At 46.7% G+C, this 24,898-nt stretch overlaps 3 protein-coding genes across 5 annotated transcripts in view; 1 reads left to right on the top strand and 2 right to left on the bottom strand.

Moving 5' to 3' along the window:
- Nucleotides 1–982: 982 nt before the first annotated feature.
- On the bottom strand, nucleotides 983–3,976 carry krtcap2 (keratinocyte associated protein 2). Its single transcript, XM_084148946.1, has 5 exons — nucleotides 3,849–3,976; nucleotides 3,134–3,288; nucleotides 2,731–2,794; nucleotides 2,496–2,562; nucleotides 983–1,570 (listed from the first exon to the last, which is right to left on the bottom strand). Exons 1-5 carry the CDS (start codon nucleotides 3,850–3,852, stop codon nucleotides 1,450–1,452), a joined length of 411 nt encoding a protein of 136 aa, XP_084005072.1. The 5' UTR covers nucleotides 3,853–3,976; the 3' UTR covers nucleotides 983–1,449.
- Nucleotides 3,977–4,099: 123 nt separating this feature from the next.
- On the bottom strand, nucleotides 4,100–7,113 carry tmem107l (transmembrane protein 107 like). 3 transcript variants are annotated; one of them, XM_084158412.1, is made up of 6 exons: nucleotides 6,810–7,113; nucleotides 6,444–6,560; nucleotides 6,154–6,221; nucleotides 5,944–6,044; nucleotides 5,240–5,336; nucleotides 4,100–4,957 (listed from the first exon to the last, which is right to left on the bottom strand). In XM_084158412.1, exons 2-6 carry the CDS (start codon nucleotides 6,528–6,530, stop codon nucleotides 4,888–4,890), a joined length of 423 nt encoding a protein of 140 aa, XP_084014538.1. In that variant the 5' UTR covers nucleotides 6,531–6,560; nucleotides 6,810–7,113; the 3' UTR covers nucleotides 4,100–4,887. The 3 variants fall into 3 exon arrangements, with proteins under 3 accessions (XP_084014538.1, XP_084014540.1, XP_084014539.1); XM_084158414.1 differs by having other exon boundaries at nucleotides 5,240–5,327; XM_084158413.1 differs by lacking the exon at nucleotides 5,240–5,336 and adding an exon at nucleotides 5,079–5,175.
- A 901-nt stretch (nucleotides 7,114–8,014) lies between these two features.
- Nucleotides 8,015–24,898, top strand: part of trim46a (tripartite motif containing 46a) — a gene marked incomplete at its 5' end in the record, with an annotated part of 22,710 nt that continues 5,826 nt past the window's right edge. Inside the window, 4 exons of the mRNA XM_084153663.1 lie at nucleotides 8,015–8,074; nucleotides 9,868–10,126; nucleotides 16,511–16,661; nucleotides 17,759–17,957. Of these exons, the coding sequence (XP_084009789.1) occupies nucleotides 8,015–8,074; nucleotides 9,868–10,126; nucleotides 16,511–16,661; nucleotides 17,759–17,957 (669 nt within the window). The remainder of the gene's footprint in view (nucleotides 8,075–9,867; nucleotides 10,127–16,510; nucleotides 16,662–17,758; nucleotides 17,958–24,898) is intronic.

Raw genomic sequence — 24,898 nt, 5'->3', positions numbered from 1 at the left:
AATTACATGCCTCTCTCATCTTTTTAAGTGGGAGAACTTGCACAATTGGTGGCTGACTAAATACTTTTTTCCACCACTGTACATGTACATATTACCTCGACTAACCTGTGCGGGGTACCGGTACCCCCTGTATATAGCCTCGTTACTGTTATTTTATTGTTGCTCTTTAATTATTATTTTATTTTTTACTTTACTTTATTTTAGTAAATACTGTCTTAACACTTATTTTTCTTAAAACTGCATTGTTGGTTGAGGGCTTGTAAGTAAGCATTTCACTGTAAGGTCTACACCTGTTGTATTAGGCGCATGTGACAAATACAATTTGATTTGATGTAAAAGTCAAAGCAAACATGTTTTTTTTTTTCTAAAAGCCTAACATTTTCCCCCAGCTGTTCGCGGATCCTAGACAAACGCTGGGAAATTTGTAAGAGACATTGTAATACATGTGCGTAGCCTACTCTATGAGCGCAGTATGTTAAGTTCCGAGCGTCCTTTTTGGTGAAAATTCACATTTTAGGCTTTGGTTCTGTTTTCCGGCAATGATACATCACTTTATATAATGATGTCATCGCGGCATCTTTCAAGGTAGATCTAGTCATATATAAAATCTTGTTATGAGTAGAATGGTTCGGTCAGAGTTCGTAATGTAACAATTATTTGGACGAATATGATTCTTCGGCCTACATTCTACCTTGATCATCAGATCTTCAGCAGACCCACTTCCAAAAACAAAGTTGTTTGTCCTTTCAAATAATATTCCTTTCGTCAAAAATCCATTGTATGCACTGGTGTGCTACAACTTGAGTTAAAGTATCTTATTACATGGTTGCTCTGTAAAAGGTAAGTCAGATGTGTGTGTACCTGAAGTATCTATAAGGGGAACTCTGCCCATAGCAGCACTGAAGCGGCAGTGCTTACCTTGACCTTGTCTTTCTCTGTTTCGAGTAGCTTAGTAAAACCAAGAAAAATCTAGAGACAGACACTATTTTCAATGGTTTTTAATTACAAATTCATTTGAACACAAACAAAGTGTTCATACCAAAACAAAAAGGATGTCAATCAAAAATATGGATCTGTAGGCAAGCAGTTTGAAACAAGTGCTGAGTAGGTGGGGATGATGTAGGGAATGTAAAGACATGATTCTGGCTATATCCCAAACTGCTTCATTTCCTCCACCCCAGGCCTCATGACTGCTGTTAACAGTGTATGGATGGGCTGAGTTGGTCTCTGCTATGTATACTGCTGAGACCTGTCCAGTCCTTGGAGATCAGTGATCTTGGAGTTAAGGAGTCAAGGAAAATATGTAAGAATGCTGATTGGCATGACCTACAAAAAGGAACCTGGGGTGCGCTGTCATTGGCTAACCTACACCATTTCTCCTTTGCCTGGTTAGCCGTTGTAGTGGATGCTGATTGGATGACGGTATGAAAGTTTGATCTAATTAGTGGCTTAGTTCTTTTTCTTGCCCTTGCTGGCAGCCTTGGCTGGCATTACCATGGGAACGGCTGCCTGGTACAGAGCAGCAGACACTTTGTTGATGTAGTAGAGGGCGAACAGAGAGAATATCAGACTGGAGAGAGAGAGAACAAAAGGAGACAGTCAGCACACCAACAGCACAACATGGTTTTGAGAAAAACACTTCAAAACTTCACCCCCAGTTCATTGATAATAGTAGTAGTTCTGTTATCATCATCCCTTTTTTCTTTCCTATAAGATTTTATTTTATCAACAATACACATACAAATGACAACATCATACAAACAACTAAATCACTCCTGCCCAGACCCACTAGCCCTCACCCCCCTATCTCCAGAGCCCGTATCACTCTCCGCCACATGGCCTCAAACTGAAAGATTTTGTTTCTCTCCATCGCCCACGCACTTTCAATTTTTAGATAATAAAGCATTTCACCTTTCCATTGCGTGAACGGAGGATTGGTTGAGTTCCAGTTTAAGTATATGTTTTTTAAGATGATTGATGAGAAAAGTATTGTCCTACCCATCGGATAGCTCACTGCACCCACATATGCCATGTCTTGAAATATGCAGACAGATTATTTAAAAGTGAATTTACATTGTAATACTTCTGACAGCCATATTTCCAACTCCGCCCATAACTTTTGGACTTTAACATTACAAGAAGGCATTAATTATTTAGTCAATAGTAGTTTTACACTTCAGACATACTCCCCTGTAGAATGTGAATTTTGTCTCTTGTATAATAAATTCTATACATTAATTTATACTGGATTAAGCATACATTTTCATTAACTGTAATCTCGTTAGTTATGTTCCAACATTCCCTCCATCTTGTGCCAATATCAGTTATTTTTTAATCTTGTTTCTAATAGTTTATCTTTTTTTCTACGAGATTGTCAGTTGGATAGGCTCTCTGCTATTCCATAAGTCCTTTATTTCATCACTGAGTTCAGTTGTTAAGAGAGTTTCTGTGTTGGTGCACCTGGGTTTGTCAGTAGTCTGTGCGTTCATACTTACCATGTGGTGACACACACGCGGTGCACCAGTCCAGAGGCAAACAGAGAGAGGCACAGGCACACCAGGACTGGTGGAGAGGAGAGAATTGAACAAATGTTAAACCAGGACTGAGTGCGTGCTGAGCCACTATACTATTCAGATGCACCCATACATATGACAAGAGGCTCAGTGAGTCTGTGTGTGAAACACAGGGAATCGATTCTGTGCATCACTCTGTAGTTGTGAAGACACCTACTCTCTGGGAAGATCTTGACCTGGAATCCCTTGCCGAAGATGAGGTTTTCCAGGTTATTGAAGGCCTGGTTGTAGAAGGGGTTAAGGAGGGAAACACAGTGGGAGAGAAGAGACACCTAACGTGGTGGCTTTATTAGGCCTTTAGACGTTCAGTGATCCTGTCACCATGACTCACAGTGCAGCATGTGGACTATAGAACCAATCAACTGACTGTCTGCTTCCATAGCTTGGGAACACAAGTAAGGGAGCGCAGAACATAAACAAAGACTTTAGCCTATGTCCGTCTGGCTTTACCAACAGCTTATGCTGACAAGTTTAAAACCCTAAGCCTATCTGAGGTCTACTTAGATAGCATTGTATGCAGAGCTGCTATGTTGTGGTGTGTTTTGGCGTGAGGAGGATACAGTGATGGAGCAGATGAAGAGGACAGAGCCCAGGAAGCCACCCAGGATGGTGAGCAACTCTGTAGAGCCCAACTGTCTGCTGAACATCTGCATCCCAGCAAACACCAACACCGAGAACAGACTGGACAGAACCAGGGATGTGCCTGTGTTCACCGCTGGAGGGAGGAGCGAGGGAGGGGAGATGAGAGGCAGATTACACATGGTTTGTGACAGTAGTAGAACAGTCATCTGAGGGACTGCAGCAGGACTGAAGATGCCAGATTCTAACAGAATAACGTTCATAATATCAACAATTGTGTTTATATTTAATCTATGAGTGACAGCAACATGAAATAACTGTAGCCTATACGAAACATTTCACTGCATCCTAGACGCAATCTTTACGCCACGTCAGTGTACACTCTTGAAAGATTCCGTGTGGAAACACCCTCTCTCGAATACTAAAAATACCTAGTTAGTTAGCTACAAGAAAACGTTATTATCATACATTTCGACAACACAGCTTACCTACCGTTAAACTGAATACATATCATGTTAAGGTTGGAAAGTGTAATCTGCACAAAATAGCTAGCTAACAATTTAGCAATGAATGGCAAGCCTAACGTTACACAGCTAGCTATCTTTAGTTGGATTGCTTTAAATTTTGTATCCCTCAATCCATATTTTCAACGCGCAAACATTGATCAAAATTAAACAGTAGCCTTACAGAACTTACCCATGTTTTGATATTTAACCAATAATTACGTTTTTGACACAAAAGATCAGGCGTTTTCGATATCCTTTCAAAACACAGGCAGATCCGGGAACAATCTCCGTTTCTGCTACCCGTAGCCGATGAGAGGTGGCACAAGTAGGAGGAGTCGAATGTGAAGGCCAATCAGATTCTAGCAAGGCAAGAAGCGCGTCAAGACTGACACACCCACTGCACTCATTTTTCAAAGGGGATTTATGAAAGAAATCCTAGATACACAGATAAAATATTTTAATCGTTAAAAAAAATGTTAACACTTTGACATACAGGGGTGTAGCTACCATCAGATATCACCACATTTTAGATTAATTTAAAAAGCATCTTAAAAGGAAGAAATGGTTTACAAGTGTCTGTACAATGAAATGCAAAACAAACGAATAGCTACACCTTGATTTTAAAAAATGTGTTCAAAAGTAAACGTTTTAAAAAGGTGGTACTAAAATCCTATGATACACAGCACCATTTAGCATGTTGAAGATAATTATGTTTACTTGTGTATACATTCAGCATAGTAATCAGGATCAATACGCTGGAGTTTTTAGAAATCGTCCTCTCTGCATTGGTACATACAGTAGCTCTGTTCCCATCTACAATGTCCACAGTCCACCCAACCGTTGAATCTGGAAACACAGCCCATATCTTTAAAAATATATATTCTTTAAAGGTATTTTCTGACTTTATTGATAGATAGAGGATGACTGTGGGTAAAGATAGAGAAAGATTGTGTCAAAGTCAGTAGGCCAGATTTGAACCTATGCAGTCACCGTAGACGTGTGTCGGATGCTGCAGCTTAGACCACTAGACCACCCTAGGCCACACACATAGCCCATATCTTAACCAGCTCTTTTGTCTTTGTCACTACGATCACCATCAAAATTACTAACTTCCACCATATCTCCTTGACACTATTGAGCAGTCACACACTTGGACAGTTGTGTACAAGTGCTGGGAAGGATGGACACTACATCCCAGACCGAACATCGATGTGAAACGCTGCTCTCGGTTATAGTGGCTTCTTCTTCAGTCCGAATACTGCGATGAAGAGAAGGATCTCCACAAACGCAGGGAGAACACTACAGGAAGTAGAGAGGACGGCAGCATTATAAGCACAGCATCAACCTGCACAAGGCAAAAATTACCCAACTCCAGGACACACACACACGACATCTGCCTGCCACACACCCACACACACACCTGCAGAAGGCAAAAATAACCCAGTATGTCCAACACTCCCATCTCTGGAAGACAAAGAAAGACAGGGAGACGGATGCGCTGCAGTGGGCAGCCAACGCTGGAGGAGACGTCAGTCAGGGAAACAAAACCTCTGAGAATCACACACACACACAGACACTGACCTGCAGAAAGCAAGGATCCACCAGTATATTTCACATGCCCATTGTTCAAACAGAAAGAACAGCAGAGCCACAGAAGCACTGGCATGGGCTGCGGTCGCTAGTGTGTGGATGGAGAGATGGATGGATGGTGTATGGGGAGGGAGTCCTGAGTCAGGGAATCTTAACCAAACCAATGAAAATATTACCTCCTCAACCTTATATCCCTGTGTCCTTATTAACTTCCCCTTGCTGATCTGAAAGAAGAGTATAACTTCCTCCATATTGCTAACATCTATCAATTCCCTCCCTGTGTAGCTCAGTTGGTAGAGCATGGCGCTTGCAACGCCAGGGTTGTGGGTTCGTTTCCCACGGGGGGCCAGTATGAAAATGTATGCACTCACTAACTGTAAGTCGCTCTGGATAAGAGCGTCTGCTAAATGACTAAAACGTAATGTTCTCCACTATTCCTGGAGAGTCACACTGTGTGCAGGCTTTCATTCTAGCCCAGCACCAACACACATGATTCAGCTACTCATCAAGACCTTGAGTAGCCTACTTGTTGATGTGAATGACCGACCAAAATTAGTACTGGGCTAGAACAAAAGACTGAACACACTGTAGTTCTCCAGGACTAGGACTGGTGACCACTGCTGTACTATGCAATAGGTGTACTTTGGTAATGTACAGGGTTTTGTTGAAGAGTGTTGAGAACAGGTAAAGGATACAGAGGAGGCCCTGGCTGCAGTTGAACATAGACACACCAGAGAAGAAGCCAGCCAGCTCTATAGCAAACAGACCCATGGTCACTGACAATGCTACCACCAACCTGAGAGAGAGAGAGAGAGAAGTGATTTTTCAAAACCTATAGCGATTATTTTTGGATAGACTGTGTGTGTAGGGTTGGGAGAGTCCTGTCCTGGGTGAAAGATGCTTACTTGGTGTCCTCCTTGTCATATTGCTCCTGTGTGAAATCCAAAGGCAGGCAAGCTTCAACATTGTTCTCCTGTGGGACAATGGATATGATTATTTCAGAGATAGATCTACACAGTATCACTAGAGTCCGAGCACGGTTGAAACACAATATATTCTAGAAGAGCATGTTGATGATGATGTCGTGATCAACAACTGGTGTCTTCTAGATGCCAGATACAGACATGAGACATGTCACACACAGAGGATATGGTTTGGCCACAACCTTGCCAGTACTCAGAATTCGTGAACATACCCGTGACCAGAAAATGGTGATGACGATGACGAGGTGGGCAGTGAGAGTCAGGAATCGAGCTGGGACCAGGCTACTGACTGCAGACATTACTCTGGCAAAGATGTGCCTGTATCAGCACTATGGTACCAAGAATAAAGAGGCAGAATAGGAAAACGTTCATGAGTAACGTTAATATGGCCAATAGAAACAACAAAATCAGTGTGTTGACTTGAGCCTGCTACAATGCAATAAAATATTGGCTGTAAATGTTAGCTAAAGTTTGCTAGACTACTAACGTTAAGACTACTCAAATAAATGTTAACAGCACGTTCTATACAATGTGTAAGTACTATTAGCAAATGTATTAGCTAATTTATCCGCACTCACCTTGATAGTGTTAGCTAATGTACGCAATACAGGACATACGACGTTGTTCAACTCGTTAGTCAATATTTGGATCCAAAAACTAGCTACATTTGATGATTTATTTACCATGAATTGAAACAACTGTGGCTAGGACTAGAAACGACAGACGCTTCAACTACAAGCATGGCTTATCTCGTTGCTACAACAACTTAAATCTGGGGTGCGTTCAGGAACGAACGCTATGGTTTCATTAACAATTTAGGACGGAAACAGACGAGTTGAGGATGAGGAACGCTTCTTCGTGAATGCGTTCTTCTTCTTCTTCTTCGTCTTCTTCTTCTTCAGTGGGGTTTATCGGCGGTTGGCATCCAACGTTATGGTGCATTACCGCCACCTACCGTACTGGAGTGTGGGCCAGAGACAGGGATAAACTAAATCCTACCTGCCAACCCCGTTTCTCTTAAAAAAGATAACAAAATATTTGATACTATATCTAATGACGTTCTACTCAATATACTACTTAAACTAATTTCCTGTATCCCCTTCTCCCTCATACTAAATCTCATCCTCTCTCTTTCCCTCTGATACTGCCCACACTGTAGCAATACATGCTCCACAGTCTCTATTTCCTGACAATTAATCACCCTTTCCTGATGGATGCTTTCCTATCACGTTTAATTTTAAACCAAATCTGCCCAAAATATTCAGAATTATTACGCGTATAGGTGAGGAACACACACGCACACACACGCACACAAACAAACACACACGCACGCACACACACACACACACACACACACACACACACACACACACACACACACACAGAGAGAGAGAGAGAGAGAGAGAGAGAGAGAGAGAGAGAGAGAGAGAGACACACACACAGACACACAGAGAGAGATGGAGCATTTGAACCCGTTTCCCTCAGCAGAAATCCCCACGCATGCTCAATCCCCCATTCCGTTTATTGATCACCTTATCAGAGCGAGCCCCGTGGAAAGGGATAGACGTCACAACGCTGCGCGCGCCAGAACATAGAAATCCGGTCAGACTAATATGCGATAGCCTATACCTAGGCTACATATGGTTGATTGACCAAGCTTTTAACATTTTTCTTTAATCACCCTAGGACAACATACCTGAATATATTTCTAGGACTAGGCTACGATTGTGAATTTGACAGACCAGGCTACGTTCGAATCAACACCGCGTTTTGGTCCTAAAGGATGGCTGAAGCAGAACTACAGGCGTTTACGTCTATGATGGACGCACTCGTTCAAATCAGCGTAAGTGTGGTGGTGATGATTAATTAGCCCTATTGTTTACCATAAATGTGATGTGGAGACTGTAGCCTATTTGGTTATTATATAGGCCACCAGACCTAGGCTATAGCAAACATAAATGTGCTTAGGCTACCTGTATTTCAATTGGCCGTTCAGAGAGAAATGTCTCAGCAAAGCTATATATATATATATATATATATATATATAATGTTATTAATATTGCATGATGTTTTTATTTTAACTGTCGTTTCTTCACGCCACTTAGGCTAGCCTACATAAGCTATAGAGGCCTTCACATCCTTTTTGGCATCAACATTTCAGCATCCTTCATACCCAATTCATTGGCTATATTTTTCTTCAATGTGAAATTGTCTGCTTTTGTTATTAGATTGACTACAATTGAATGAGAAATTAATTAATAGGTCTGAGCTATACATTTGGACTGGGTGGTATTTGGCTCCAACACTTTGGCTTGACGCTAGCAGCTAGCCACTATTGGCTTGATATTGACACACCTAGCTATAAGGTAAAAGGTGAAAGGAGGATCAAATGGATAGCCATTATATATAATGTATATATATTTGAAGCCTATCGGTCGAATGCGCACCTCAGCATGCACAGACAAAAACAAGGGTTCCGATGATATGATTTGCTATCTCGCGACACTGTGAGCGGGGAACAGATGATGTTTGTCGCCATAGAAACGGGATTCAGGGAGCGCCAGCACGCGGCGGCGGTGGTTGACCGAGGTCTTGGCTCTCTGCAACAGAGGTGCAGAAACCCCCCTGGGGTGGAGAACCCGCTGACAAGTATTCTGGCCGAGCGAGGGAAAGAAAAAAAGATTGATAGAGGATTGAGAAAGGTGTAGTCATTCTTATCGAAGCCTAATCGATGTGAATGCTATTTTCCCGGTAGCCAGTATCCTTGGCCTATCATGAATCCCGATCGATATTTCTATAGCCGACCTAGGAAAGGTGAAGTCGGCTAGGCCTAGATTTGGCCGGGTAATATAGCCTACTTTGTGCGTTGAAATGAAATGTAATGTAGTTCATTGTTCCCATAAAATAATATATTTTCACAATCATAGAGGCTTGTGTTAACTAAAATTAGGAAGGTTGGAATCAAGCAGCTAGTCCAACCACAGAGGTATATTACTCATCTATACTGGGTTTACATCATGCTGTTGGCCAGACAGAGCTGGAATGAAGTGATTGAACTCATATTTAAGGAGACTGGCTGTAGCGCCTGGAGTCAGCACTGGCCTGGGTATTTATATATACTCTCTCTCTCTCTCTCTCTCTCTCTCTCTCTCTCTCTCTCTCTCTCTCTCTCTCTCTCTCTCTCTCTCTCTCTCTCTCTCTCTCTCTCTCTCTCCTCCTGTATTTAGAGCAGTTAAGTTATTCCTCTGACTCATTCTCACTCCCGTTTTACATTTCCGTCATTTAGCTGACGCTTTCCCCCGTGGGAAACGAACCCACAACCCTGGCGTTGCAAACGCCATGCTCTATCAACTGAGCTACCTCCCTGCCTGCCATTCCCTCCCCTACCCTGGACGACGCTGGGCCAATTGTGCGCCGCCCCATTGGTCTCCCGGTTGCGGCCGGCTACAGCAGAGCCTGGATTCGAACCAGGATCTCTAGTGGCACAGCTAGCACTGCGATGCAGTGCCTTAGACCACTGCGCCACTCCCCCTTTCCCCTCACACTCTCTCCCCTGCTCACTCACCCTTTATTTGCTCCCCCCCACCTGCTCCTCTAACTCCTCTCCCCGTCCCTATTCTATCTCTCCTCTTCCAGTCTAACATGAAGAGTATGGAGCGGGAGCTGCATTGCCCGGTGTGTACTGAGATGGTGAAGCAGCCCATCATCCTGCCGTGCCAGCACAGTGTGTGTCTGCTGTGTGCTGCTGAGGTGTTAATCCAGAGAGGCTACCCTCCCCCAGACCTCCCCCCAGAGCCCAACTCCCCCGCCGCCTCCCCCAACACACGCTCCCCCCGCGGGGCACGCAGACCCCCGCCCAAGACCACTGACCGCCTGGACCGCGTCCTCAGACCAGGTGAGTTAACGTGTGTGTGCATGTTGATATCGATCTCACATGTGTGACATCATCATCAGATCAGCATCTGACTTTGTTTTAGTGGCCAGTGAAGATGGTTCAAACCAGAGCCATATATATATATATATATATATATATATATACAGTTGAAGTCGGAAGTTTACATACACCTTAGCCAAATACATTTAAACTCAGTCTTTCACAATTCCTGACATTTAATGCTAGTAAACATTCCCTGTCTTAGGTCTGTTAGGATCACCACTTTATTTTAAGAATGTGAAATGTCAGAATAATTGTAGAGATAATTATTTATTTAAGCTTTTATCTATTTCATCACATTCCCAGTGGGTCAGAAGTTTACATACACTCAATTAGTATTTGGTAGCATTGCCTTTAAATTGTTTAACTTGGGTCAAACGTTTCGGGTAGCCTTCCACAAGCTTCCCACAATAAGTTGGGTGAATTTTGGCCCATTCCTCCTGACAGAGCTGGTGTAACTGAGTCAGGTTTGTAGGCCTCCTTGCTCGCACACGCTTTTTCAGTTCTGCCCACACATTTTCTATAAGATTGAGGTCAGGGCTTTGTGACGGCCACTCCAATACCTTGACTTTGTTGTCCTTAAGCCATTTTGCCACAACTTTGGAAGTATGCTTGGGGTCATTGTCCATTTGGAAGACCCATTTGCGACCAATCTTTAACTTCCTGACTGATGTCTTGAGATGTTGCTTCAATATATCCACATAATTTTCCTTCCTCATGATGCCATCTATTTTGTGAAGTGCACCAGTCCCTCCTGCAGCAAAGCACCCCCACAGCATGATGCTGCCACCCCCGTGCTTCACGGTTGGGATGGTGTTCTTCGGCTTGCAAGCCTTCCCATTTTTCCTCCAAACATAACGATGGTCATTATGGCCAAACAGTTCCATTTTTGTTTCATCAGACCAGAGGACATTTCTCCAAAAGGTACAATCTTTGTCCCCATGTGCAGTTGCAAACCGTAGTCTGGCTTTTTTATGGCGGTTTTGGAGCAGTGGCTTCTTCCTTGCAGAGCGGCCTTTCAGGTTATGTCGATATAGGACTCTTTTTAATGTGGATATAGATACTTTTGTACCTGTTTCCTCCAGCATCTTCACAAGGTCCTTTGCTGTTGTTCTGGGATTGATTTGCACTTTTCGCACCAAAGTACGTTCATCTCTAGGAGACAGAACGCGTCTCCTTCCTGAGCGGTATGACGGCTGCGTGGTGTTTATACTTGCGTACTATTGTTTGTACAGATGAACGTGGTACCTTCAGGCGTTTGGAAATTGCTCCCAAGGATGAACCAGACTTGTGGAGGTCTACCATTTTCTTTCTGAGGTCTTGGCTGATTTCTTTTGATTTTTCCATGATGTCAAGCAAAGAGGCACTGAGTTTGAAGGTAGGCCTTGAAATACATCCAAGGTACACCTCCAATTGACTCAAATGATGTCAATTAGCCTATCAGAAGCTTCTAAAGCCATGACATCATTTTCTGGAATTTTCCAAGCTGTTTAAAGGCACAGTCAACTTAGTGTATGTAATCTTCTGACCCACTGGAATTGTGATACAGTGAATTATAAGTTAAATAATCTGTCTGTAAACAATTGTTGGAAAAATTACTTGTGTCACGCACAAAGTAGATGTCCTAACCGACTTGCCAGAACTATAGTTTGTTAACAATACATTTGTGGAGTGGTTGAAAAACAAGTTTTAATGACTCCAACCTAAGTGTATGTAAACTTCCGACTTCAACTGTGTATATATATATATCCTTATATATATATATGTATATATATATATATATATATATATATATATATATATATATATATATATATACACTGCTCAAAAAAATAAAGGGAACACTAAAATAACACATCCTAGAATTGAATGAATGAAATCATCTTATTAAATACTTTTTTCTTTACATAGTTGAATGTGCTGACAACAAAATCACACAAAAAATATCAATGGAAATCAAATTTATCAACCCATGGAGGTCTGGATTTGGAGTCACCCTCAAAATTAAAGTGGAATACCACACTACAGGCTGATCCAACTTTGATGTAATGTCCTTAAAACAAGTCAAAATGAGGCTCAGTAGTGTGTGTGTGGCCTCCACGTGCCTGTATGACCTCCCTACAACGCCTGGGCATGCTCCTGACAGTCTGTGGTGCAACGTGGCGTTGGTGGATGGAGCGAGACATGATGTCCCAGATGTGCTCAATTGGATTCAGGTCTGGGGAACGGGCGGGCCAGTCCATAGCATCAATGGCTTCCTCTTGCAGGAACTGCTGACACACTCCAGCCACATGAGGTCTAGCATTGTCTTGCATTAGGAGGAACCCAGGGCCAACCGCACCAGCATATGGTCTCACAAGGGGTCTGAGGATCTCATCTCTGTACCTAATGGCAGTCAGGCTACCTCTGGCGAGCACATGGAGGGCTGTGCGGCCCCCCAAAGAAATGCCACCCCACACCATGACTGACCCACCGCCAAACCGGTCATGCTGGAGGATGTTGCAGGCAGCAGAACGTTCTCCACGGCGTCTCCAGACTCTGTCACATCTGTCACATGTGCTCAGTGTGAACCTGCTTTCATCTGTGAAGAGCACAGGGCGCCAGTGGCGAATTTGCCAATCTTGGTGTTCTCTGGCAAATGCCAAACGTCCTGCACTGTGGACGTCGGGCCCTCATACCACCCTCATGGAGTCTGTTTCTGACCGTTTGAGCAGACACATGCACATTTGTGGCCTGCTGGAGGTCATTTTGCAGGGCTCTGGCAGTGCTCCTCCTGCTCCTCCTTGCACAAAGGCGGAGGTAGCAGTCCTGCTGCTGGGTTGTTGCCCTCCTACGGCCTCCTCCACGTCTCCTGATGTACTGGCCTGTCTCCTGGTAGCGCCTCCATGCTCTGGACACTACGCTGACAGACACAGCAAACCTTCTTGCCACAGCTCGCATTGATGTGCCATCCTGGATGAGCTGCACTACCTGAGCCACTTGTGTGGGTTGTAGACTCTGTCTCATGCTACCACTAGAGTGAAAGCACCGCCAGCATTCAAAAGTGACCAAAACATCAGCCAGGAAGCATAGGAACTGAGAAGTGGTCTGTGGTCACCACCTGCAAAACCACTTCTTTATTGGGGGTGTCTTGCTAATTGCCTATAATTTCCACCTGTTGTCTATTCCATTTGCACAACAGCATGTGACATTTATTGTCAATCAGTGTTGCTTCCTAAGTGGACAGTTTGATTTCACAGAAGTGTGATTGACTTGGAGTTACATTGTGTTGTTTAAGTGTTCCCTTTATTTTTTTGAGCAGTGTATATATATATACAGTACCAGTCAAAAGTTTGGACACACCTACTCATTCAAGGGTTTTTCTTAATGTATTATAATTTTCTACATTGTAGAATAATAGTGAAGACATCAAAACTATTAAATAACACATATGGAATCATGTAGTAACCCAAAAAGTGTTAAACAAATAAAAATATATATTATCTTTGAGATTCTTCAAATAGCCACACTTTGCCTTGATGACAGCTTTGCACACTCTCAACCAGCTTCACCTGGAATGCTTTTCCAACAGTCTTGAAGGAGTTCCCACATATGCTGTGCACTTGTTGGCTGCTTTTCCTTCACTCTGCCGTCCGACTCATCGCAAACCATCTCAATTGGGTTGAGGTCGGGGGATTGTGGAGGCCAGGTTATCTGATGCAGCACTCCATCACTCTCCTTCTTGGTAAAATAGCCCTTACACAGCCTGGAGGTGTGTTGGGTCATTGTCCTGTTGAAAAACAAATGATAGTCCCACTAAGCCCAAACCAGATGTGATGGCGTATCGCTGCAGAATGCTGTGGTAGCCATGCTGGTTAAGTGTGCCTTGAATTCTAAACAGATCACAGACAGTGTCACCAGAAAAGCACCCCCACACAACAACACCTCCTCCTCCATGCTTTACGGTGGGAAATACACATGCGGAGATCATTCGTTTTCCGACACTGCGTCTCACAAAGACACGGCGGTTGGAACCAAAAATCTCAAATTTGGACTCCAGACCGAAGGACACAATTCCACCGGTCTAATGTCCATTGCTTGTGTTTCTTGGCCCAAGCAAGTCTCTTCTTCTTATCGGTGTCCTTTATTAGTGGTTTCTTTGCAGCAATTCAACCATGAAGGCCTGATTCACACAGTCTCCTCTGAACAGTTGATGTTGAGATGTGTCTGTTACTTGAACTCTGTGAAGCATTTATTTGGGCTGCAATTTCTGAGGCTGGTAACTCTATTGAACTTATCCTCTGCAGCAGAGGTAACTCTGGGTCTTCCTTTCCTGTGGTGGTCCTCATGAGAGCCAGTTTCATAATAGCGCTTGATGGTTTTTGCGACTGCACTTGAAGAAACTTTCAAAGTTCTTGACATTTTCTGGATTGACTGACCTTCATGTCTTAAAGTAATGATGGACTGTCGTTTCTCTTTGCATATTTGAGCTGTTCTTGCCATAATATGGACTTGGTCTTTTACCAAATAGAGCTATCTTCTGTATACCCCCTACCTTGTCACAACACAACTGATTGGCTCAAACGCATTAAGAAGGAATGAAATTCCACAAATTAACTTGTAAGAAGGCACACCTGTTAATTGAAATGCATTCCAGGGGACTACCTCATGACACTGGTTGAGAGAATGCCAAGAGTGTGCAAAGCTGTCATCAAGGCAAATGGTGGCTATTTGAAGAATCTCAAATCTCAAATATATTTTGATTTGTTTAACACTTTTTTGGTTACTACATGATTCCATATGTGTTATTTCATAGTTTTGATATATTCACTATTATTCTACAATGTAAAAAATAGTGAAAATAAAGAAAAACCCTTGAATGAGTAGGTGTGTCCAAACTTTTGACTGTATATATATATACAGTTTGGCCAGGTTTTAGAACATCTGCCATGTTAGCGTATTTATTCTCGAAATGTTGATGATGTAACAATACGAGAGCGCCTCCGACAATTCCTTATGAAATGACCCGCTGTAAACAAGCAAAACAGAGCTGCGAATTTAAAATATGTTTTTATTGATTACCTTCTGGCATAATGTGCACCCAAGTCTGTACTGAGTTGGTGTGTCAACATATTGCATCTTCATTGGTTTTGAAAACTTTCTGAAATAAGCAATACAATTTGGAAGTGTCAATTATCACTTAGCAACGGCTATGGAGGAGAAAGTGGCGCTCTCGGGACATTCAACCGCATTGCCCCAACTCTCTATATACACAGAGTATACCAAACAACCAATGCTTTCCACAGTTGGCTGGGTGTCCTTTGGGTGGTGGAACATTGTTGATACACACTGGAAAAACCCAGCAGTGTTGCAATTCTTGACACAAACTGGTGCGCCTTGTACCTACCACCATACCCCGTTCAAAGGCACTTAAATATTTTGTCTTGCCCATTCACCCTCTGAATGGCACACATACACAATCAATGTCTCAATTGTCTCAAGGTTTAAAAATCCTTGTTTAACCTGTCTCCTCTGCTTCATCTACACTGATTGAAGTGGATTTAACAAGTGACATCAATAAGGGATCATAGCTTTCACATGGATTCACCTGGTCAGTCTATGTCATGGCAAGAGCAGGTGTTTTTAATGTTTTGTATATGCAGTGTGTATGCCTCTGGTTCATACATCACATCACCTCAAAGACACATGAAATGTTCATATGACATATTTATTATTTACATTTACATTTACGTCATTTAGCAGACGCTCTTATCCAGAGCGACTTACAGTTAGTGAATAGATATATATATATATATATATATATATTTATTTTTATTTATTTTTATTTTTTTTTATACTGGCCCCCCGTGGGAATCAAACCCACAACCCTGGCGTTGCAAACGCCATGCTCTATCAACTGAGCTACATCCCTGCCGGCCATTCCCTCCCCTACCCTGGACGACGCTGGGCCAATTGTGCGCCGCCCATGAGTCTCCCGGTCGCGGCCGGCTGCGACAGAGCCTGGATTCGAACCAGGATCTCTGGTGGCACAGTTAACACTGCGATGCAGTGCCTTAGACCACTGCGCCACTCGGGAGACGTTATTCATGTTGAGAGAGAGCGAGAGAAATGGGGGGGGTCGTGTAGAGTGTGTGTGTGTTTGAACTAGCAGGTGTTCTAGGTGTATAGCAGCAGTTTCTGTCTGTGTCAGCATGTAGAGTGCAGTGCAGTCAGGGGATATAAAGGTATGGCTCTAGTTCTATCAAACTGTGATGGAACTATCACACTCATACTAATTACTTTCTCTCTCGTATACTCTTCCCTCTCACTCTCCAAACGTACTCCTTACCTCCCCCCACCTCTCAGGTTTTGGGACGTACCCCGGGCGTCGTCGTAAAGACATGTCTCCTACCCCCATGCTGTTCCCCTGTCCGTCCTGTCACAAAGAGGTGGCGCTGGGGGAGAGAGGACTGACCGATTGCCTCAGGAACCTCACCTTGGAACGCATCGTAGAGAGGTACACACACACACGTAGAGAGAGTTGCTCACTTACTTACAGAGGAATGTAGGTTCTGAACCAATCCTGCAGGAAATAAACATAAGCACAGAAAGAAGGAAAAGTCAATAGTGCTTTATAAATGAGACAGAAAATCATTGATTTTGGTACGGGGAGAACCCCCCCCCCCTCTCCTGAAGCAGGGCCTAAAGAGCTGAGTGTGTGGGAACTGGGAAGCTGAGGTGACTTCATAATTCACACAAACATCAAATGGACTATCTGAACAACAAGTTGAGGTTCTGAAAGCTTCAAGAGACAAACACATAGACATTGTGATTCTCTGAAATAGCCTCCTCTCCATGTTTCCTTTCCTTCATTAGTACTGATTGAAAAGAGAGGAAGAGAGGAGGCCTCTGTAGACTACTGAGATCCACGTAGAGAAGGGAAGAGAGAGGGGATGGAAGAGAGATTTGGGAGAGGTATAGGGAGAGAGTGGGAAAGAATTGCGATGAAAGAGAGAGAGAGAGAGGGAGGGAGAAGGGCCATTGTTGTTTGAGACGCAGCCGCAGCAGTCTGAGAGGAGTTTGCTGCAGCTGCTCTCTCTCTCCCCTGGAGGGAGGTTTGTCTCCGTCAGTAAAGCGTGACTTGGCATGTTGAGAGTCCAGAGCTCACTGGAAGTAGAAACAGTGCAGTCTGCAGGAACACAGAACACAGCTGAAGGATCCAGGTCAGGAAGTTGGATAAAAAAACATACATCTGAAAGCAGAGCAGAACAGGACAGAACAGACCGTACGGTAGCACATTTAGCTAATTCCCACTCTCTTTCTCACCCCCCCCCTAACCTTCGCCTAACCCACCTCCAGTCTCGCCCGCTCTCTCTCTCTCTCTCTCTCTCTCTCTCTCTCTCTCTCTCTCTCTCTCTCTCTCTCTCTCTCTCTCTCTCTCTCTCTCTCTCTCTCTCTCTCTCTCTCTGTCTCTCTCTCTCTCTCCAGTGATCTTGGACAGTGACATCATCATTATGGCTTAATATTGCCCTGTGTTATCTCTCACTCTCCTCTTTTTGTATCACCCCCCCACCCTCTCCACTCTTTCTCCCCCTCCCCCGTGTCTCCCTCCAGGTACAGACACACAGTGAGCCTGGGCAGCGTGGCTATAATGTGTGGCTTCTGTAAGGCTCCTCAGTCCCTGGAGGCCACTAAGGGCTGTGCTGACTGCAGGTACAACTTCTGCAACGAGTGTTTCAAGCTCTACCACCCCTGGGGCACGCTCCGCTCCCAGCACGAACACATACTACCGACCAACAACTTCAGACCCAAGGTGTGTGTGTGTGTTTACATGGGGTGTGTGTGTGTGTGTGTGTGTTTACGTAGTATTTGGGGGGTGTATGCAAGGGTTAACTATGTTCATGAAATTGCTCTCTATGTCCTGTATTTCTCTCTTCTCTGTATCTATCTCTATCTCTATACCTTCTTTACCTGTATATCTTTTCACCTTTCTCTCTTTCTCCTTCACCTGTTTCCTCTTCAGTACCCCTCTCTCTCTCTCTCTCTCTCTCTCTCTCTCTCTGTCAGGGCGTGTGTAGGTGTAGTGTAGGAAATCAAATGCAGGACGCCGACGGTAGGTTCCAAATGCTGTATTTCTGGCCCAACACAGGCAACAGGACAACTAAGCCCAACAGCTAAACTACGCACAAGGCGAAAAGGCAAATGCGCACAAACAGGTGCGACAAACGAAGTGGTGCACGAACAAGTGCAACTGTGCTCCAGCGCAGTGGAGAAAATATGCTCAACCGAGCAAACACAACACTGACGAAAAACAATCATACACAACACATGACAAACACAACGAGAAACTTATAGGACACTAATTACGTAAAACAGAAACAGGTGTGACACAAACAGACAAAAGCAAACGAACATGAAACATCTATCGGTGGCAGCTAGAATTCCGGAGACGACGAGCGCCGAAGCCTGCCCGAACAAGGAGGAGAGGCAGCCTCGGCCGAAACCGTGACAGTACCCCCCCCTTGACGCGCGGCTCCAGACGCGCGCCGACTCCGGCCTCGGGGACGGCCAGGGGGACGCGGCGCAGGGCGCGTCGGATGCCTCCGATGGAACTCCGTCAGGAGCGACGGGTCCAACACGTCTCTCCTCGGCACCCAGCACCGCTCCTCCGGACCGTACCCCTCCCACTCCACTAGATACTGGAGACCCCCCATCCGACGTCTCGAATCCAAGATGGATCTCACGGAGTACGCCGGTGCCCCCTCGATGTCCAACGGGGGCGGAGGAGTCTCCAAGATCTCATCTTCTTGGAGTGGGCCCGCTACCACCGGCCTGAGAAGGGACACATGGAACGAGGGGTTAATACACTTATACTCCACAGGAAGCTGTAATCTATAACAAACCTCGTTCAACCTCCTCAGGACTTTAAATGGCCCTACAAACCGCCGACCCAGTTTCCGACAGGGCAGGCGGAGGGGCAGGTTTCTGGTAGAGAGCCAGACTCGATCACCAGGTGCGTACACCGGTGCCTCACTGCGGTGGAGATCAGCGCTCGCCTTCTGACGTCGGAGGGCCCGCTGCAGGTGGACGTGTGCAGCGTTCCAAGTCTCCTCCGAGCGCCGCGCCCACTCATCCACCGCAGGAGCCTCAATCTGGCTCTGCTGCCAGGGTGCCAGAACCGGCTGGTAACCTAACACACATTGAAATGGGGTTAGGTTCGTGGAGGAATGGCGTAGGGAATTCTGGGCCATCTCGGCCCAGGGAACGTACCTTGACCACTCCTCCGGCCGGTCCTGGCAGTATGTTCTGAGAAACCTACCCACATCCTGGTTTACGCGTTCCACCTGCCCATTGCTCTCCGGGTGGTAGCCCGAGGTGAGGCTCACCGAGACCCCCAACCGCTCCATAAACGCTCTCCAGACCCTGGAGGTGAATTGGGGACCCCGATCAGCCACAATGTCCTCGGGCACCCCGTAGTGCCGGAACACATGGGTAAACAGTGCCTCGGCAGTTTGCAGGGCCGTAGGAAGACCCGGCATGGGGAGCAAACGACAGGCCTTAGAGAACCGGTCCACAACGACCAGGATGGTGGTATTCCCTTGGGAGAGGGGAAGGTCTGTTATAAAGTCCACTGAGAGGTGGGACCATGGCCGTTGTGGAACGGGCAGGGGTAGCAACTTACCCCTAGGTAAATGTCTAGGCGCCTTACACTGGGCGCACACCGAGCAGGAGGAAACATAAACCCTCACATCCCTAGCCAACGTGGGCCACCAGTACTTGGCACTAAGACAGTGCACTGTCCGGCCGATACCCGGATGTCCAGAGGAGGGTGACGTGTGAGCCCAATAGATCAATCGATCCCGAACCTCGAGCGGAACGTACTTCCGACCCTCCGGGCACTGTGATGGACTAGGGTCGGTGCGTAACGCCCGCTCGAGTTCAGCATCGACCTCCCACACTACCGGCGCCACCAGACACGACGCAGGCAGTATGGGAGTGGGCTCCACGGACCTCTCCTCCGCGTCATACCGCCGAGACAGCGCATCTGCCTTGCCATTCTGTGACCCAGGGATGTACGTGATCTTAAACGTAAACCTGGTCAAGAACATACTCCATCTTGCCTGGCGAGGGTTCAGCCTCCTCGCCGCCCGGATGTACTCCAGGTTACGGTGGTCCGTCAAAATGAGGAAAGGGTGTTGAGCCCCCTCAAGCCAGTGCCTCCACACCTTTAGAGCCTGTACCACGGCTAACAGCTCCCTGTCCCCTACGTCATAGTTCCGCTCTGCCGGACTGAGCTTCTTAGAGTAAAAAGCACAGGGGCGGAGTTTAGGTGGCGCGCCAGATCGTTGTGAAAGCACGGCTCCTAAACCGGCCTCCGACGCGTCCACCTCTACTTGGAACGGCAAAGAGGGATCCGGGTGCGCCAGCACCGGGGCCGAGGTAAACAGGTCCTTCAGCCTCCCAAACGCCCTGTCCGCCTCGGCCGACCACTGCAGACGCACCGGACCCCCCTTCAACAGAGACGTGATGGGAGCTGCCACCTGTCCAAAACCCCGGATAAACCTCCTGTAGTAATTTGCAAACCCCAAAAACTGCTGCACCTCCTTCACAGTGGTTGGTGTTTGCCAATTACGCACGGCCGACACTCGATCTACCTCCATCCTCACCCCTGACGCAGACAACTGATAACCCAAAAAGGAGACCGACTCCTGGAAAAACAGACACTTCTCTGCCTTCACATACAGGTCGTGCTCCACCAGCCTCCGCAACACCTTGCGCACCAGGGCTACATGCTCGACACGGGTAGGTGAGTACACGAGAATGTCATCAATGTACACCACCACCCCCTGCCCCTGCATGTCCCTGAAGATCTCATCCACAAATGATTGGAAAACTGATGGAGCGTTCATCAACCCGTATGGCATGACCAGATACTCGTAATGGCCCGAGGTGGTACTAAAGGCTGTTTTCCATTCATCGTTCTCCCTGATGCGCACCAAGTTGTACGCGCTCCTGAGATCTAGTTTCGTGAAGAAACGCGCCCCATGCAACGACTCAGTCATGGTCGCAATCAGCGGGAGTGGATAACTATACTTCACCGTAATCTGATTGAGACCACGGTAATCGATGCATGGGCGCAAACCACCATCCTTTTTCTTCACGAAAAAGAAACTCGAGGACGCGGGGGAAGTGGACGGCCGTATGTATCCTTGTCTCAGTGATTCGTCTATGTAAATCTCCATAGCTTTCTTCTCCTCCTGAGACAGAGGATACACATGGCTCCGTGGGAGCGCAGCTCCTGCCTGGAGGTTTATCGCACAATCCCCCTGCCTATGGGGTGGCAACCGCGTCGCCCTCGCCTTACTAAACGCAATAGCCAAATCCCCATACTCAGGTGGAATGTGCAATGCGGGCACCTGGTTTGGACTCTCCACCGAGGTAGCCCCTACGGAAACGCCCAAACATCTACCCACACACTGAGCAGACCACTCCATCAGAGCCCTCTCCTGCCACGAAATCACTGGGTTATGGGTACTCAACCAGGGCATGCCCAGCACCACCGGATACGCAGGAGAGTCAATCAGGAACAGCTGAATCATCTCCTGATGATCCCCCTGCGCACACATCCTAAGTGGCGCCGTGACCTCCCTGATCAAGCCCGTACCCAACGGACGACTATCTAGGGCGTGAACGGGAAAAGGAACATCAACAGGAATGAGGGGAATCCCTAACGCTAAACAAAACTTTTTATCAATAAAATTCCCAGCTGCGCCTGAATCTACCAGCGCCTTATGCTGGGCATGAGGTGCTACCTGTGGAAAACATACAGGCATACAAAAATGGGCAACAGAGAGCTCTGGGTGAGTGGGGCGCCTACTCACCTGGAAGGAATCCCCAGTGCGGGGCCTGTCGTCATCTCCCCTAGGAGGCCATCCCCAGCACCTAGCCGCGGTGTGTCCTCCCCGACCACAGTTGGTGCAGTGGATGGACCCCCTAGCCTGCCGACTCCTCCTCTCTCTAGCGCCAGCGCCCCCGAGCTCCATGGGACAAGGCTCGGAGGCGCTGGAGGGTGGAATGGACGGACCCTCCGCAAGACGTCCGCGGGTAGCCAGCAGGGTATCCAGCCTGATGGACATATCCACCAGCTGGTCGAAAGTGAGGCTGGTGTCCCTGCACGCCAGCTCCCGACGGACGTCCTCACGTAGGCTGCATCGGTATAGATCGATGAGGGCCCGATCATTCCACCCTGCATCTGCCGCCAGAGTACGGAATTCGAGCGCGAATTCCTGGGCACTTCTCCTCCCCTGTCGGAGGAAGACCAGACGCTCCCCCGCCGCTTTCCCCTCCGGGGGATGGTCAAACACCGCCCTGAAGCGGCGGGAGAACTCGGTGTACGTGATGGTCGTGGCGTCGATCTTCCTCCACTCCGCGTTGGCCCACTCCAACGCTTTTCCGGCCAGGCAGGAGATCAGGGCGGACACGCTCTCATGCCCTGAAGGTGCCGGGTGCACGGTGGCCAGGTATAGCTCTACCTGGAGCAGGAATCCCTGACACCCAGCCGCTGTCCCGTCGTAAGCCCTCGGGAGAGATAGTCGGACTCCTCGAGGTTCCGGCGCTGGAATGGGCGGGCTGGCCGATGGTGCTGGCAGGGCGGGCGGTGGTGGAGGCGAACCCCAGCCTCGGAGTGTGGTAATTCTGCAGGAGTTGCTCTTGCTGGTCCCGAACCTGGGCTTCCAGTCTTGTCTGGGCTGCTTCGGCTCCTGCTGATTCCATGACGGGTGTATGATTCTGTCAGGGCGTGTGTAGGTGTAGTGTAGGAAATCAAATGCAGGACGCCGACGGTAGGTTCCAAATGCTGTATTTCTGGCCCAACACAGGCAACAGGACAACTAAGCCCAACAGCTAAACTACGCACAAGGCGAAAAGGCAAATGCGCACAAACAGGTGCGACAAACGAAGTGGTGCACGAACAAGTGCAACTGTGCTCCAGCGCAGTGGAGAAAATATGCTCAACCGAGCAAACACAACACTGACGAAAAACAATCATACACAACACATGACAAACACAACGAGAAACTTATAGGACACTAATTACGTAAAACAGAAACAGGTGTGACACAAACAGACAAAAGCAAACGAACATGAAACATCTATCGGTGGCAGCTAGAATTCCGGAGACGACGAGCGCCGAAGCCTGCCCGAACAAGGAGGAGAGGCAGCCTCGGCCGAAACCGTGACACTCTCTCTCTCTCTCTCTCTCTCTCTCTCTCTCTCTCTCTCTCTCTCTTTCTCTCGCTCTCTCTCCTTCACCTGTTTCCTCTACAGTACCTCTCTCTCTCCTTCACCTGTTTCCTCTACAGTACCCCTCTCTCCTTCACCTGTTTCCTCTACAGTACCTCTCTCTCTCTCTCTACCTGTTTCCTCTACAGTATCTCTCTGTCACCTTCACCTCTTTCCTCTACATTATCTCTCTCTCCTTCACCTGTTTCCTCTACAGTACTTCTTTGTCTCCTTCACCTGTTTCCTCTACAGTACCTCTCTCTCTCCTTCACCTGTTTCCTCTACAGTACTTCTCTCTCTCCTTCACCTGTTTCCTCTACAGTACTTCTCTCTCTCCTTCACCTGTTTCCTCTACAGTACCACTCTCTCTCTCTCCTTCCCTGTTTCCTCTACAGTACCCCTCTCCTTCACCTGTTTCCTCTACAGTACCTCTCTCTCACCTTCACCTGTTTCCTCTACAGTACTTCTCTCTCTCCTTCACCTGTTTCCTCTACAGTACCTCTCTCTCTCTCCTTCTCCCTGTTTGCTCTACAGTATATCTCTCGCCTTCACCTGTTTCCTCTACAGTATCTCTCTGTCTCCTTCACCTGTTTCTTCTACATTATCTCTCTCTCTCCTTCACCTGTTTCCTCTACAGTACTTCTCTCTGTCTCCTTCACCTGTTTCCTCTACATTATCTCTCTCTCCTTCACCTGTTTCCTCTACAGTACTTCTCTCTCTCCTTCACCTGTTTCCTCTACAGTACCTCTCTCTCACCTTCACCTGTTTCCTCTACAGTACTTCTCTCTCTCCTTCACCTGTTTCCTCTACAGTACCTCTCTCTCTCCTTCACCTGTTTCCTCTACAGTACTTATTTCTCTCCTTCACCTGTTGCCTCTACAGTACCCCTCTCTCTCCTTCACCTGTTTCCTCTACAGTACTTCTCTCTCTCCTTCCCCTGTTTCCTCTACAGTACCTCTATCTCACCTTCACCTGTTTCCTCTACAGTACTTCTCTCTCTCCTTCACCTGTTTCCTCTACAGTACTTCACTCTCTCCTTCACCTGTTTCCTCTACAGTACCTCTCTCTCTCCTTCACCTGTTTCCTCTACAGTACTTCTCTCTCTCCTTCACCTGTTTCCTCTACATTATCTCTCTCTCCTTCACCTGTTTCCTCTACATTATCTCTCTCTCCTTCACCTGTTTCCTCTACAGTACTTCTCTCTCTCCTTCACCCGTTTCCTCTACAGTACCTCTCTCTCTCCTTCACCTGTTTCCTCTACAGTACTTATTTCTCTCCTTCACCTGTTTCCTCTACAGTACCCATCTCTCTCCTTCACCTGTTTCCTCTACAGTACCTCTCTCTCTCTCTCCTTCCCCTGTTTCCTCTACAGTACCCCTCTCCTTCACCTGTTTCCTCTACAGTACCTCTCTCTCTCTCTCTCTCTCTCTCTCTCTCTCTCTCTCTCTCTCTCTCTCTCTCTCTCTCTACCTG

This window comes from Coregonus lavaretus (assembly GCF_964263955.1).
Source record: "Coregonus lavaretus genome assembly, chromosome: 3".
In the NCBI taxonomy this organism is placed as follows: Eukaryota; Metazoa; Chordata; class Actinopteri; order Salmoniformes; family Salmonidae; genus Coregonus; species Coregonus lavaretus.
This window is presented reverse-complemented; position numbering and strand designations above follow the sequence as displayed.

What these genes read in the sequence shown, in the direction of transcription:
- tmem107l (XM_084158412.1), bottom strand. Translation starts at nt 6,530, where the DNA reads ATGTCTGCAGTCAGTAGCCTGGTCCCAGCTCGATTCCTGACTCTCACT. An exon ending in TCACCATTTTCTGGTCACGG is followed by an intron (nt 6,222 to 6,443) that starts GTATGTTCACGA and finishes ATTGTCCCACAG; the next exon opens with GAGAACAATGTTGAAGCTTG. An exon ending in TGGATCCTTGCTTTCTGCAG is followed by an intron (nt 4,958 to 5,239) that starts GTCAGTGTCTGT and finishes TACTTCCTGTAG; the next exon opens with TGTTCTCCCTGCGTTTGTGG.
- krtcap2 (XM_084148946.1), bottom strand. An exon ending in TCTTCATCTGCTCCATCACT is followed by an intron (nt 2,795 to 3,133) that starts GTATCCTCCTCA and finishes TTCTACAACCAG; the next exon opens with GCCTTCAATAACCTGGAAAA. An exon ending in GGTCAAGATCTTCCCAGAGA is followed by an intron (nt 2,563 to 2,730) that starts GTAGGTGTCTTC and finishes CCTCTCCACCAG; the next exon opens with TCCTGGTGTGCCTGTGCCTC.